The sequence below is a fragment of the Typha angustifolia genome, chromosome 8 (assembly GCF_048772165.1).
Source record: "Typha angustifolia cultivar Huaian chromosome 8, ASM4877216v1, whole genome shotgun sequence".
NCBI lineage: Eukaryota > Viridiplantae > Streptophyta > Magnoliopsida > Poales > Typhaceae > Typha > Typha angustifolia.
The window spans coordinates 3,266,254-3,281,364 of NC_133246.1; the positions used below are offsets into that span (position 1 = coordinate 3,266,254).

The 15,111-nt window shown below is 35.0% G+C and overlaps 3 protein-coding genes across 8 annotated transcripts in view; 1 reads left to right on the top strand and 2 right to left on the bottom strand.

The window, feature by feature from the left end:
• LOC140764796 (BEACH domain-containing protein C2) overlaps positions 1 to 6,744 on the top strand; it is a 36,455-nt gene extending 29,711 nt beyond the window's left edge. For all 4 annotated transcript variants that reach the window (XM_073103556.1, XM_073103557.1, XM_073103558.1 and 1 more), the window contains exons 29-32: positions 3,797 to 4,166; positions 4,992 to 5,782; positions 5,878 to 6,000; positions 6,352 to 6,744. In XM_073103556.1, coding sequence (XP_072959657.1) covers positions 3,797 to 4,166; positions 4,992 to 5,782; positions 5,878 to 6,000; positions 6,352 to 6,420 — 1,353 coding nt within the window. In that variant the 3' untranslated portion in view covers positions 6,421 to 6,744. The remainder of the gene's footprint in view (positions 1 to 3,796; positions 4,167 to 4,991; positions 5,783 to 5,877; positions 6,001 to 6,351) is intronic.
• A 1,529-nt stretch (positions 6,745 to 8,273) lies between these two features.
• On the bottom strand, positions 8,274 to 9,633 carry LOC140766011 (uncharacterized). Its single transcript, XM_073105387.1, has 4 exons — positions 9,371 to 9,633; positions 9,177 to 9,270; positions 8,717 to 8,775; positions 8,274 to 8,435 (listed from the first exon to the last, which is right to left on the bottom strand). Exons 1-4 carry the CDS (start codon positions 9,539 to 9,541, stop codon positions 8,289 to 8,291), a joined length of 471 nt encoding a protein of 156 aa, XP_072961488.1. The 5' UTR covers positions 9,542 to 9,633; the 3' UTR covers positions 8,274 to 8,288.
• Positions 9,634 to 11,313: 1,680 nt separating this feature from the next.
• On the bottom strand, positions 11,314 to 13,619 carry LOC140764799 (autophagy-related protein 8f-like). 3 transcript variants are annotated; one of them, XM_073103569.1, is made up of 6 exons: positions 13,485 to 13,619; positions 13,313 to 13,387; positions 13,117 to 13,172; positions 12,054 to 12,106; positions 11,721 to 11,839; positions 11,314 to 11,595 (listed from the first exon to the last, which is right to left on the bottom strand). In XM_073103569.1, the coding sequence occupies exons 2-6, from the start codon at positions 13,347 to 13,349 to the stop codon at positions 11,492 to 11,494; spliced, it is 369 nt and encodes a 122-aa protein (XP_072959670.1). In that variant the 5' UTR covers positions 13,350 to 13,387; positions 13,485 to 13,619; the 3' UTR covers positions 11,314 to 11,491. The 3 variants fall into 3 exon arrangements, with proteins under 3 accessions (XP_072959670.1, XP_072959671.1, XP_072959673.1); XM_073103570.1 differs by having other exon boundaries at positions 13,313 to 13,354; positions 13,485 to 13,585; XM_073103572.1 differs by having other exon boundaries at positions 13,313 to 13,354; positions 13,437 to 13,527.
• Positions 13,620 to 15,111: the final 1,492 nt, after the last annotated feature.

Consider the following 15,111-nt stretch of genomic DNA (forward strand, 5'->3'; position numbering starts at 1 on the left):
GTCTGTACCAACCAACTAATTAATTCAGATGAAGCTTCTTATATAGGACATTCTTGTACATAATGAGCAAATGCTTTTTGTTCTGATGCCAACTTATTGATGGTGTGTATTGTGATTTAGGGATTTTAGCCCCTGTTTATTTTGAGTTCAGGGGAGGTTCCTAAACTAATTCAGGGATCTCTAACCTAGTTCAGTAACCAAATATCAAATTATATATTTTTTTTTCCTAATCTAGTTCAGTATCTACTCCTTAAATAAATACTAATATATAATTTTTAATATCATTTTAAATTGATTCTAATTTTATCCTTGACTATTATAAACACCATATAAACTAGTAAATATGCACTTAAGTTCGCAAATGATTATTATAGACTCCATATAAGTCAACAAATATGCACTTAAGCCTATAAATAATTATTATAGACAATATAAGTCAGAAAATATACATTTAAGCTTAAAATAATTATTATAGATACTATATAAGCCATCAAATATATACTTATGCTCGCAAATGACTATTATAGATATTATATAAGTTATTAAATATACACTTAGGCCTGCAAATGACTATTATAGACACTATATAAGTCGACAAATATGCACTTAGGCTCACAAATAACTATTATAGACATTATATAAGCCAACAAATATACACTTAGGTCTACAAATAACTATTATAGACAATATATAAGCCATTAAATATACACTTAAGTCCGTAAATAATTAGTATAAGCACTATATAAGCAAGCAAATATGCACTTAATAAAATGTGAATATTATATTATTATAATATAACAAATATTTATAAATTATAATACACTTTAATATTTGTATATTATAATAATGACCACCATAATGGCAAAAGGGTATTTTCATCCATCAAATTTACATATCATTCATTTCCTTTTAAAATCAACACATTTTTTGCTTTTTCACATCACATCATAAATAATATATATGCTCTTAACCTGGTTCAGAACCAAACACTAAATTATCTTAGCCTAGTTTAAGGTACCTAAATCAAGATTAAGAAGTGAGACCAATTAATTTAGTTCAGAGCTTAGCCTTAAACCAAACAAGGGCTTAAAGACTACTTTATTTTGGAGGTAATGACATTGTTTTTTATTATGATTTGCGGAAATGTTTAGTTTATGTCTTAATATATCATGAAATTTTATTTTCCATATTTTTTGGCCATTTTGTTGTGAGAACTTCATCTATGAAGAACTTGGTGATCTTGACCTGGTATTATCACAAGATATGGCAAATCTTTTTGCCGCCATTATATTGGTTTACAATTGGCTGATTGCGTGATTATTCTCTAATAATGTGGTAGTTTACTGTTTAGAGTATCCTAAATATGTATATACATATTACATATATACACATGTTTGTACCTATGTGATATCTCACAACCGTACAAACTGTGACGAAACAATGCAAGTGCTTGTGACAACAATACACACCTTAGTATTGTTGTGTTATTAGGGATTCTAAGAATATATTGATTGAGGTAATGATATTGTTTTTGTAATGATCTATGGAAAGAGTTATCTTATTTGTTGATATATCCTGATTCACATTTCTTTTTCATATGTGTTGCCCATTTTGTTGTTTGAGAGCTTTCTTTATGAACAAGTTGGAAAAACTGACCTGGTATTTATTCTCATACAGTATGACAAATGATTGTCATAAGCTGTTTTGTGTTGTTATATTGGTTTGTGGGTCCAACAGCACGGAATTTTCTCAGATCCAATGTGATGGTTTTACAAGAATATCCTTTGAATATGTTTTGATTAAGTGTAAGTATGTTCTTTGGATTTTAAAAATAGACTTGAGTCACCATAGAGAGATGTACGAAAAATATCTAGTCTATATCTATTTTTAAAGTCCTACCATGTATTAATTATATTTTTTTCACTAATATTTATGATCATTTCTATTGCTATTTGAATGAAGTATAGCAATGCACTGAGTCATATATTCTATATACAGGATATAATAACTAATTTAATCAATATTGTGATTTCTGATATAAAATTCTAATTTAATTATAAATGGGCCAAATCGAGCCCAAAGACTTAGATGTTGGCTGCTAGCCTACAACCCATTTAAATGCAAAATTTGGGTTGGGCCAAGGCCCAAACACAACCAAACTAAGGGTTGTGTCTACCCTGACCCAAAGCCTAGTTCACACAAACTCCAAAACGGTTTGGGTTAGACCATTCATGGGTTGGGATCTAGCCCAAAATGGTGACACCAGAACCCCACCTGCTACTCCGGCAAACCACACGAAGTCGATTAGGAGAGTCGACGTCAAGGGGCACACCACCTATGGCCGGCGACCATGGTGGTGAGCAAGATTGGCTCTTAAGCTCTGAAAGCTTCAATAATTGATGACAAGAGAGACCCACAAGGTGTGAAACTCGTACAAGCCAACGCCGAAGGTGACGATCGGATGAAGGCGAGGAAAGTCGGCGAAGCAAAACCTCATGGCATAAACCCCCACGATCACCAAGGAACTAAATTAATTGAAGAAGGTGGAAGGGGACTCATCTGTGATGCTTTTGGTGTTATTCTCTCACTCTGACAACTCTCCGATGACCGAAATTGACGATGGCAACCCCCGGCAAGGAAGGAGGAAGAAGGATAGAGAGAAGGGAAGAAAAGAATCCTCCCCGTGATGAGAGGATCTTCTCCCTTAAATAGGGGTGAACGAAGTGAACAGTGACCACACATGCCAGGCATGTGTGGGCCTTTTTTTTGTGAATGTTACAATATAGGTCTCTACTCTCTACCGAGGTGTTTTGAGTCTTTTGACCATTTTTTTAAAAGAATAAACTCATGGTTTCTTCAAAAGACCCTTCTCTAATTGGCTATCAGTTTCAGGTAGGTTTTGAGTCATTTTAGTGAGGCACTCGACCACAATAGTGTACAAAAAGATATGAGATGAATACAAAGTTTAGGTCCAAATGCAATAACAGTGGAATGGTTTTGCTATTTAGTCTGATTGAAAGATAAAGATAGGGGAACAGTAAAAGTGATGTAGTGTATCGAACTGGTGATGTCTATTGAACTTACTAAGTAAAGAGGGAGAGAAACATAAGAATAGCTTTCTGTATGTTTCTACATTGTAAAACAAGGTGGTGATAGAACTGCAGTTAAGCATTCTTTAAGGTAGAAAAAAGTGTTAAGATGAGGCTTCCATTATCTTGCTCTTGTACAATCAGATAATATAAGATTATTGTAAGGCTAAGAGATTGGATTCTGGATGTTTTTCTTTTACAGTGATTAGATTTGTGTTAGTTCAGTCATTGATAATTTATTATGATAGGAGACTTTCAAATTTTAATGCATCGTGTCAACTTTGTGAAAGCATGATAGTTCTTCAGTCATACTCTATTTTTTTTATGCTTCTCCATATTACTATGATGCCTTCACCATACCACCTTGAAGAATAAAATAATAGTAGTCATTAAGTAAAACAAGTATTGTTGTTGTACCGTATCATTATACTTGCCTTAGGTAATGTTTCACAGTTCCAATTCATGAGTTCTTCTCTCATTAAACTTCATAATGTCCTTTATAATTTGTATGAAACTATGAATCATGCATTTCTGCTATGTAGTTGCTCGTAATTTCACTCTATTGATTTATCTATATAATATGGTCTTTTACAAAGACAAATGCTTCACTTTTCTGCTGGTTAATGGTAACAACCAGCTATTTTAAAGCATAAACCATGATGCATGAATAGTTATCTTAACTATGATCTTCATATCAATTTATACAGACAATATTCAGGAATCCAAATGAAGTTAAACCTTATGTGATTCCGAATCCAGAGCGCTGCAATGTGCCTGCTGCTGCTATGTTTGCATCGAATGATTCTATTGTTGTTGTGGATGTAAATCTTCCTGCAGCAAGTGTGGCCCTGCACAAATGGCAGCCAAACACTCCAGATGGCCAAGGAACACCTTTCCACTTTCAACATGGGAAAGCTGCTGCAAGTTCCGGGGGTGGCACACTCGCACGAATTTTCAGAGGGTCTGGTGGATCTGGTTCGGAAGTCTGCCATTTTCCTCAGGCAATAGCATTTGCTGCTTGTGGAATAAGGAGTTCAGCAGTCGTTGCCATCACATGTGATGGGGAAATTCTCACTGGTATGTATACCCTCAGTTCATCTTTCACCATTTAATATTCAACTTGTATAGATGATCTTATAGTGTGTTATAATACATCTAGAAATTACTTAATATTCTTATCTGACCAGCCACATCATGATGCTACTCATTAGTTGTTAATGCTACTTAGTAAGAAGCTTTGATATCTACAATTGCTGACTTCCTTAAGGAGATTACTGTTTACTCATCTTTCACCATAGTATATTTTTATTTATTTGGTTTCTCATCTTTCACCTGAAGTCTATTTGGTATACTGTAATAGCATAATATGCACAAAATAAGTTTCATTGGATATGCTTATTGCATGTCATATAGTCTATAGATTCTAGACCACCAAATGTAGCACATATTATTTATAGATTGCTATATTGTATTATTGATTATGGTTATTGCGGCTATATGGTGTTTAGACTCTGACCACCAATGTAGCACAAATTATTTTTAGATTGTTATATTGTATTATTGAATATGCTTATTGCGGCTATATGGTGTATAGACTCTAGACCACTAATGTAGCACGAATTATTTTTAGATTCTTATATTGTGCTAAATGTTCTCTCTTAGTCAATTTACTTGACTGTCCTTGTATAATCCTGAAATGGTAATAAGAGGTTTCAACAATTCAGCATGCATAAGTGCAAAATTTTTTCCCCTCCTAAATATTACAACACATTCTGTTGACTTCTATGATGTATCAGTCTGACAAGGACAGTTCCTTGTAATATTACAAACTTTATGTGAATATTGAACCTCTACTGTTGGTTGTTGCATTGAAAGTCAAGTTAATGATTTATCTTGTGATAGGTGGCCATGCTGATAACTCTGTGAAGTTGATCTCCTCGGATGGAGCAAAAACCATTGAAACAGCAGCAGGACATTGTGCTCCTGTGACATGCCTCGCTCTTTCTTCAGACAGCAACTATCTTGTTACAGGGTCTCGGGATGCTACAGTTATACTCTGGAGGATGCATCATTTGTCCCCTTCACATAAAAAGAATAATTCAGATCCTTCCTCAGCAGCACCATCGGCACCAAGTAGTCCTCTAGCTGGTGGTCATATCTCCAAGAGTACTTCAGAAGCTAGTCGGAGGCGTCGGATTGAAGGACCTATGCATGTACTGAGAGGACATCTTGGGGAAGTCATCTGTTGCGCTGTTAGTCCTGATTTGGGTATTATTGCCTCCAGTTCAAATATTTCTGGTGTTCTTCTGCATTCACTTAGGAGAGGCAGGTTGATGCGGAAGCTAGATGTTGAGGCAGATGCAGTACGTCTCTCGTCTCAAGGAGTCGTGTTCATCTGGAACAATTCAAGGAAAAGTCTCTCCACCTTCACTGTTAATGGGATCCCTATTGCTACTGCAGTTCTATCTCCTTTCTCCAGCACAATCAGTTGCATTGAGATTTCAACTGATGGTGGATATGCTTTAATTGGAACCTGTTCTAGTGATGACAAGAAGAAAGATGATGTTGGTACAACGAATTATGTATCTCAATTTAACAATGATGGTACTCAAGAGGACAGACCACATTTGGACAAACCCACTGAAATTATTCCTGTGCCTTCAATCTGCTTTATTAATTTGCACACCCTTAAGGTAAAAAGAAAGTAAATCACAAGTTCTGGTTCAGTTTCTTTTTTGTTTACGTTCCTGTTTAGAGCACCATGATTTAAAAATGAAAATGCTGACAGGTGTTTCATTCCTTGGCGCTGATAGAAGGTCAAGACATCACTGCCATAGCATTAAACAAAGATAACACTAATCTTCTTGTTTCTACAGCAGATAAACAGCTAATAGTCTTCACAGATCCTGCTGTAAGTATTACAAATTAGAATACACGTTGTGCATAATGTTCTGAAATAAATTACAGGACTGTTTTGAATATCTTGTTACCAAAGCTATTTTGACTTCAAAGGAGGGAAAGCCAAAATTTTGTGCTACTTCAAATTCCATAATCAAAATAGGTTACTTCATTCATCTCGCTAATAAAAAGCAAGTTCAGCTCTCTTTGAACGATGTGAATTTTCTAATTAGTTAAGACAATCTCCATGCAATGACTCAGCCATACACCGAAGGATGCAAATGGGCTATCCCTTAGATCAATTTTTTGTTTGCCATTTGTCCTTTCTTTTGTTTTCTCTGATCTAATTGTTGATTCATGACAGTTAAGCTTGAAGGTAGTGGATCAAATGCTTCGGCTTGGCTGGGAAGGTGATGGGCTACTTCGGTCATGATGAAGGTTACTATGGTGAAAGACCATCGAACAATGGCTTGATTCGGCCATGTGTATAGTATTTGCTGGAGGTTGGAGATTGCTAGTTTTGCAAAGAGTAAGTTGGTATAGTATTCAAATATATCAGGAGAAGCAGGAATATTAAGGAAGTTGTTGAGAAATTGGGCATATTTTTCTTTTCTTGTATAATTCTTTGATTTAAAGAAAATTTTGAATTTTGTTTATAGTTTAACACTTCACGGTAGTTACTTTTCTCATCTTTCTTTGTGTAGCATCGATACATTTGTATGTAAATAACAAAGGAATGTGTCTTAGAGCTTCTTCAGTCAGCCTCTGGTATTATTGATATGGATTTACGGGCAACAATTGTGAAAATCTTTATTAGCTTTTCTCAACCAAAAAAAAAAAAAAGTAAATTGTGAAATATTTTATGGATATGGAGATGGTTATTAGGTTACAAGACACAAAATGTTGTATAGTATTAATTTATTTATCTCGTTATTAGATCCATAAAAATATAACCACACGTTTCCAGAGGCTTATAAGAAAGATAAACATGTTCGATAATTAAGTCACAAACCATCATCACTATGGAAGTATAACTACGATATTGAGAATCAGATCTCAACCGCTTATTATTATTATTATTATTATTATTGAGAATAAAGGAGTTAGCCCAATTATACTAAGTATATTATTTAGGATATCTCTAATTTCATATGTTTGCCCAGACCTTCTTGTTGTAATAAAGATCAAGCCACATTGCATATCTATCTGTCCGTCTTCTTGCGCCTGATTGATCTGAAGCTTCTTCACGGAGTTTTTAATTAAACTAGCCCCTCTCAGACTTTTATTTAGCAATGTACACTTCAAAATTTAAATATAGAACTTAGACATAGTTTGTCACATCTGTAAATGTAAAACCACTGAACGGGATGACACAACTTTCAAATATCAAGTCTAAGTCTTTGTGGTTTTTGTAATTCACTGTATTTAAGTTTGTCTGACAATTAGTCAAAAACTCCATCTCTGTGTGCAAATTTGAAAACTATTGCCACATGGCAGTTTGGTAATCTCAGTCGCTTGATCCCAAGGGAGACAACCCAGTAGGTTTTGCTGTTGGGGATGTCTGTCCTTTTGGAGCAGCAATTAGTATCAAATCATTCTTCTACTGTCGATTGATTATTAGTTATATTAGCAGGACCCTAAGCTAAACTTGGCAGTTTAGTGTGACAGTGAAGAGACATTCTTGGAAGACTAAAGATGACTCTTTCTTGGGTTCTGAAACGACGAAGTCATAGTAATATACAAAGCTATATATTACTATTGATGCATCCATAGGCAACATTATATTAGTATCGTCAAAGGCTACTCCCAAGTGATCAGCTCTTTCTCCCTCTTCCTTTTGTCTTACTTTCTGATTTCAGTTGATAGGATAACAACATCACCAACTAGCTTGTAGTTGTAGATAGTCAACCTGGGATTTAGGAAGTGTACTTGGATCAAAAGACAGACATTCATGAAGCTAAATCTTAGAACCACCAATTGCCTACCAAATCTCAAACCATGCCAAAGCTAAAGCCAGTGCTACTTGTGTAAAGAAAGTGCACATATTTTGATAGTTCACAAGAATGTTATCCTATGTAGGAAGAATATAAACCATTACAGCCAAAATTTCTGTAATTCTATCAATCTACTCCATTACATCAAAATAGCTTTCATCAATTCAGTTTGATATTGAACACAATCCTCTTAACTAAAAATATAAAAAGGTAGGCCAATATCTCCTAATTATACTCAAAATTTAACTTCAAAAACTCTGGAATTCTCTCAATGGTTTGCATATATAGAATTAGATTCACTACATCTCTACCTATTATGAACAGATGGTCCGCGCTGCGCCCTCGCATAGTCCATCGTCACTAGGTTCGCCATCGCCCTAGCCTCCTTCAACCCTAGATTTTCTTCGTTAGACTCGATTCCTACTGACGACCGCACTCGTGTCCCTGAACTCACCTACATGATAACATGAAAAGATCTCAGCATGTACACCCTCTTAGGCACTTGATCCCTTAAAAGAAAATTGCCCATCAAATTAAGATTGATATTGTGTTCTTAGATCAGTGTGTGTTAAATTATATAAGTGTGATGTATGTGCATGTATATGAATAGGGTCATGCACGTAGACATTCCTCTATGTTTCTCACCACCATATATGGATCAAGTACTTCTCAATTAAAGGATACTCTCCCCCACAACCATCTAGAAATTAATTATAAGAGATTTGAGTAATTTACCTCTAATTGATTTCCTTCCGGCAAACCACCATGGGGAGAAGGCATTAAAACATCAGCTCCTGCAAATTACCCATGACTATTAATTCTATAGTAGGAACACAACACGACCAATATTCTTTTCAATAATCAAACACTCTCTATGGTACAATAATAGGAGAATCAAGCCATAGCTACACATTATATCATCTGATGATCACTAATGTAGGTGATATATTGTTCACAAAAAACAAGCATTATGTGCTCTAATTCTTCTATTGCTTGTTTCTAACCTATAAAGAGAGGTTATCTAGGATTGTAAGTCCAAAACTCATAGAGGTGGGGAGCACTAGATAGCTTTAGTAATGAGATGGAGGATGAGTTCTCGGCCCAACATAATCCACATTAATCCCTGGATGCTCCCTGCATCCTCGACGGCGAACGGGCTGTAAAACCCTAATAACTGATCTTGTTCGAGAAGAACCTGATATCGATTCTTCCTTCACGCCGACATCGTCTGAGCTATTCAATCCTTCAGTGGTTGCACTGTCTCGGATTTCATCAACCTTTGCTTCATCCTAAGTAAGATAGAAGGAAACAAAAAAGAAAGATTAATTAGAAGAGTTAGGCTAACCTTAGTATTGCATGTTATATATACATATAGGTGTATAGGCTAACCTTGCTTGAATGAGGAAGTGATGAGTTCTCCAAGTCCTCGAAATGGACACTTAGATGGCGAGCTTTGCATGAGCTGATAGAAAGAGAGAGAAAGAGAAAGAGGAGGAGGAAGAAGAGAAGAGAAGACATGGTGAGGCTTGATTGAGTTACAAGTTTTGTGGATGATGACATCAAACTAAAGCATACATGAGATATATTGAGGTGAAATGCTGATAGTGTGAGGGGATACAGAGAGGGATGGAGAGAAAGATATCAAAACTACCTTTCAGGTTCAAGGAAGAAAGTTAACATAGAGGCTATTAGTTTGTGAATATATAAGAGCTAATGATATAGGAGTTAAATTAAGCCCAAGAGTTTTGATCAGAGACATCTATGTCTTAAAGTGAGGCAGTGATTTGGGAAGTTGGGATTGCTGTTAATAATAGCTGCAAATTTTAGAAGAAAACGCCAGTGTTTCCTCTTTGACTTCACTTTATATTATTAAAAGACAATGCTGCCTTTGATCCCAGATTAATCCATGGTAGTTGGGTTGCATACTTGCATGTTATAAACTCAATATATTATATATATATATATATATATAGCTAGGAATGTCCTACGAGCTATCCTCCCCGAAAGACCAAAGTACAACACTGGGGCCCATTTTGGGTGAGACGCGTGTGCGACCCCTCGTGGAGGAGAGGGAGGGTTCTTTGATTAAAGAAATTTCTCCTTGCCACGTGGGAGAAGGACAGTTGGGGGTACTGGTGGTCCCCAGTCGAAGGAGCATAAGTGGCCAGCCAATGTAGCGGCAAATGAGGTGCGGGGGAGGGACTCGGGATTCGGACTCGAGGGTTTGACTCGGACCGATGCCGGGTAAAGCGGCCGCAAGGGAGCACGTGCATCGGCGCGTCGGTCGGCTTCACTCGACTCCGTTGTCTCCACGGCGATCTCGGTATATATTGGAATAAGTTTTTTATGATTCATATTTATTTTCTTATATGATTTTTGACTTAATTGTTTCAACTTTATTTAAACCTACAGTAAGTAGTTGTTACTACCGGTACAAGTGAAATTGATAGCAGCCTAGTTGTTTGGGTTCTACTTGTTAAGAATATTGTAATTGATATTTAGTAAATATTTTACTGTAATGTATGCCCTTTGTGATGATGGTTATTAATTAAGTTACTTCGCAAGCAAAATAGAGAAATTAAAGCCGAGCTACCATCAATTCGATGAGCTCTACTAAGGTTTGCTCACTCATAAGTTTTTTGTGACTCTTCTTAATCTGCCGACACCTCAGATGGATGTTAGAAAAGTTAGAGGCTTTTCTCTTAAATAAAAAAAAAAAATGAGACACCACTACTAATAGAAGTCCATTAATCTTGTAAAAGAAATTCATCAATTCTAGAGTTGGTGATACCCTTTTCCATGACTAAGGTAGTCATAGGGATTGATTTCAACTCCAAATAATTATTATAAAAAAAATTGTTATAGTGATTTAGTGATTTGACTTAACAGTATGATGCTAATTTAAAACAGGTCATGGTATTTAGTTTAGAGTAATTGTTCAGAAGAGTTAGCCTTTTGTTATATCATGAATGATAAAAAATAAATCTTGTAAAAAAACTAGTTCAATTTTACAGACTATTTTGGGGTAGAAGTGTGGATCAATCTTCAAATTTAGGCCCATGAACAGGTTATGGGCTCTATCCAATGTAAGCATTCACGGACTATGATCACATAAATCCCAAATCTATCCACCTTAAACATCTTAATTAGAAGTCCATAAGTCCATGATCATATCAAGTCAAATTGCATTCCATAGACAAAATTCGAACAAATTTAAATGTGAATCAACTTTATACATGCTTCTGTAGATTCGCATTCACAAAAAGGATAATATAGCACATACCTGGACCTTGTAGTGATGCAAGTAATAATTGAAAACAACAACAACAACAACAACAAAGGGGGCATCCAAGGAGGATAATTTATTTAAGAATTCGTGCATATTAATTAACCTGCCAAACCTATACAGAGATATGGCTGTACAATTTCACGCTGATTGAAGTCCCAAATAGCAGGATATTTTATACCAGAGGTTATAATTAAAAAGAAAAAAAATAGAGGGTGAACAATCTAATGCATCATTTCATGCCCGAATGTGTTCTCCCCACTGTAGATTAAATAAAGGAAGCCATCTTCATCTTTCTTGTCCTCGTATATTTTGCCCATCAAAGTTCCTGAGAACAAATAAAAGTATAGTTTCAATGATGATGCCTAGTAATAGATAATCAGATATAATTTAACGTGTTTGATTATTCAAATAAGAAGTAAGCAGATAAGGTGAATTTTATGTTCTTTGTACCAGTAGGTGGAAGCACATTGTCCACAAACATAAAGATGGCTTTGTCTGCAGTTAGATTGATTCTCTTGCGAATAACATAGACAAATTGCCCGAGTGTCAAATCTGCTGGAACGAGATACCTGCATCACAGTAGGAGTTTACGGCAATGAATATCTCCCTTAACCTAATCAAAACTGAATTCTTTCAGGGAGCTGGTTGAGCAAATAAATGATATTCCTATTCTTTAGCTAGAACATTATTTTTCACAGAGTTGGATTGATTGCACAGTACTTCGTAGCTTGTCAGTTAAGAAAATAATGCAATAAAAGTTCAAAAGTTACAAACTATACTCACTTTTTCTTGTCAATGTTCGGCACATCACTCTTGTCTGCCTTCTCCACAATCACCTTAAAAGTGAAAACAATGAAATGTGTTTCAGCAGCAGAGCATATATCTTGCAAGATTACAGAATGAAAAATCCTAGAATGTAAGAGTAGCTTCAGCAAGATGTAGAATCCTATGAGGTCAACAGTCACATGTAACAATGGTTGATTGGATAACACTTTACAGCAAGTCAAGTACAGATGCTTCTTTGGTTATGGCTAATGACATACAATCCTTACCCCTAATCTAATTCTGGGATTTTCTAGGCTTCTACCCTTCGTCTCAAATCCAACAATTGTGAAAAAGATCACATATAAAGACAATGGCCAAATTTATGAGACAAAGGTAAGATTACATGTTATAAAACCAACTTGAGAATGGATAAAAATAGATTACATGTATACCACTAAGTTCCAAGTCCAACAACCAGGTTACCTCTCAATATTTATTATGCATGCTCTTCTTGTGCAGTGAGTAGCAATATCCCAGAATATATTACAATCCATAACCCACAATACACCATGGCTATAATTGCTTGCTTGTTGGTTGTTATGGAAACAGAGGGAGAAGAGAGTTACTATGCCAAAACTCCAGCAGCTAGTAAACTTTCATCAACATATGACCCTCTTTAAAAGTTGCAAGAACATATGAACAGATGGAATCAGAAACATAATAATCATCACAAAAAATTTACTCGATTCGAGAACTATAAGCAAAGGCTGTAGCAGTTTCAATCTTCAACTAATGCATTGATAAGTAAATCCAGTGAAATAGCAGAAGAAGATAGTACAATTACCACAGGAAAATTCATAGATATTTTAAGAAATATCGAAGGTCAACAAGTTGAAGCATGCTAGGAGTTTCATGTCAAAAAATCTCAACTACAACTTGACTCCTTAAACTGAATCCGAAGGCTAACTTTCCAATCTTACCAATAACAATTGCTCACACAATCAAATAAAAAGTTACAAGCATCATGACAAAGAATAAGAAAAGATCAGGAAACAAAGAGAACTAGAGGATCAAACAATACCGGGACCCTATCTGAGTACTTCTGCCTTATCCTCGCCGCCTCGTTCTTCCTCTTCTCTGCACATTATTATTATTTTTTTTAAAAAAAACCCCAAATCACCCATCAAAACAATAAAAATCACATCAAACCGCACAAATACAAGACTCATAGCACAAAAACGACACCAACACGCTAAATAGATGAACCGATCGCATACCAAAGTCATGCTGCTGCTTGAAACTACTCTTCGCCATCAATTCTGCAATCCAACACCACCAGCAGTTAGAAATCCCTGCTTTCCACAACCAAGAAACAACAAAGGAAGAGAGATCGGATCAAACCCCGGAAACTAAATCAAGATGAAACGAATCGAAGCCCCCAAAGTATACCTGAATTCAAGAGTACGAAAGCGTGGGAGAAGAGGAAAGGAAACCTTAGCTTAAGGGTGAAAACCACACGAAGGTTGGCGTCGACTTTGAGATCATTTATAATAAAATTATTGGAGAGATAAGCCGTAAGCGGGGTGGGAAGAGAAAGAGACGTGGCGGTGACTCACCTTCACTTTTGGCTTCGGGTAGGTGTAGGATGCTCTGCAACCGGACTAATCGTTCTCTTAACTGATTTGACGTATCCATAAAAGTACTAAATTACAAAAACATCCTTATCTTTTAACTTTATCTCTTTCGATAATTTTTTTTTCAAAAAACACCGCAAACTTATACATTTTGTAAAAATAGTGTAAATGTAAAATAATTATATTCAGATATTTTTAGGCATTAAAAGTATAATATTATTATTATTTTTTAATTTGATTATTTGTCTGTCTACCTCTTTAGATATATCAAAATTTTGATTTGATCCATATGTGAATCTAATAATTAAATCTACTTTGTCTAATTGTAATCTAATAAATATCTCTAATTTATCTAATTAATATATAAATATAGATCAAGAAATAAATTTTTTATTCTCAAATACTGATCGGATAAAACAGTGAATTATGCTTTAATAAAATGTTCATATAAAAATGCGGATAAATTTAGTAGTATTTTTCTACTACTAACATATTGAAAGGGATTATTTTTTATATTAAATTTTGAGGATGAATTATTCGTGTAAATAAGTATATTGGGAAAGACTCTTTTTAACACAAATAAAATACTCTTTATTTAATCGATAGCTACTAGCATGTAGGTTAAATTTAATTAACAATGCTTTAAAAATAATTAAAGTAAAAGATAGGGCGTTTTCCATAAATTTCTCTTATTCTTAATCTTAATACTAAGTTGTGACCAGATTAAACTTAATGAACAATAGATTACACTATGGTTAGATGCTCCTAATGAAGCTTGAGCTAGATAAGTTTTGTGGACTCTTTTAGCTATGCAATGAAAATAAAATAAATTAGTTGATAAGAATGGTAATTGTGGGCTGGATCATATTATTCAACTATTATTATTAGAAGTATAAATTACATTAAATTTATGATTTAATTATTAGTTTACGTCAACAATTTAGATTGCGTCCAGTGCTTGCCTTAACAGAGAGGACTTCAAAAGCGTTTGAGTGTATTAAAGAAAGAAAGAATACAAAGTAAAGGATATAAGATTAAAAATTAATCTTATTTACAATAATTGAGCTGACTCTGTTGTATCTTAGATTGTAATTAGTTTAAAGCATAAGCCTTAAATTCTATGTATTATTTATAATTAAGTAAATATTAATAGATGTAAGTCGATCTTTATTGAGCCGAGCTTGATGGGGCTAACTTGTCCTCAAGCTCGGCTTGAGATTAATTTCGAATTGGAGAAGACTCCTTTCAAATGAAAGAGCTTGAGCGAGTTTGATTATTTTAACGTCTACTAACAGGCAGACAAGTTTCGGACCCTAGACCATGAAGCGTAGCCCGCCCAAGGTCGTTTCGGATCCGGTACGGGTTCGAGATTGTATCGAAATATTTTTCCCGCCCAAAACCTCGTCACTTTTAAAAAGAAGAAAAAGAATTCGAGAGGCGGA

Bases quoted from the DNA above. Each gene is read 5' to 3' on its own strand.
- LOC140766011 (XM_073105387.1), bottom strand. From the start codon at position 9,541: ATGTCATCATCCACAAAACTTGTAACTCAATCAAGCCTCACCATGTCT. The intron at 8,776-9,176 runs GTTCTTCTCGAA...GGTAATTTGCAG, and splicing joins GAAGGAAGAATCGATATCAG to GAGCTGATGTTTTAATGCCT. The intron at 8,436-8,716 runs GTAAATTACTCA...GTTATCATGTAG, and splicing joins CGGAAGGAAATCAATTAGAG to GTGAGTTCAGGGACACGAGT.
- LOC140764799 (XM_073103569.1), bottom strand. From the start codon at position 13,349: ATGGCGAAGAGTAGTTTCAAGCAGCAGCATGACTTTG. The intron at 13,173-13,312 runs GTATGCGATCGG...AATAATGTGCAG, and splicing joins CAAGCAGCAGCATGACTTTG to AGAAGAGGAAGAACGAGGCG. The intron at 12,107-13,116 runs GTATTGTTTGAT...TTCACTTTTAAG, and splicing joins AGTACTCAGATAGGGTCCCG to GTGATTGTGGAGAAGGCAGA.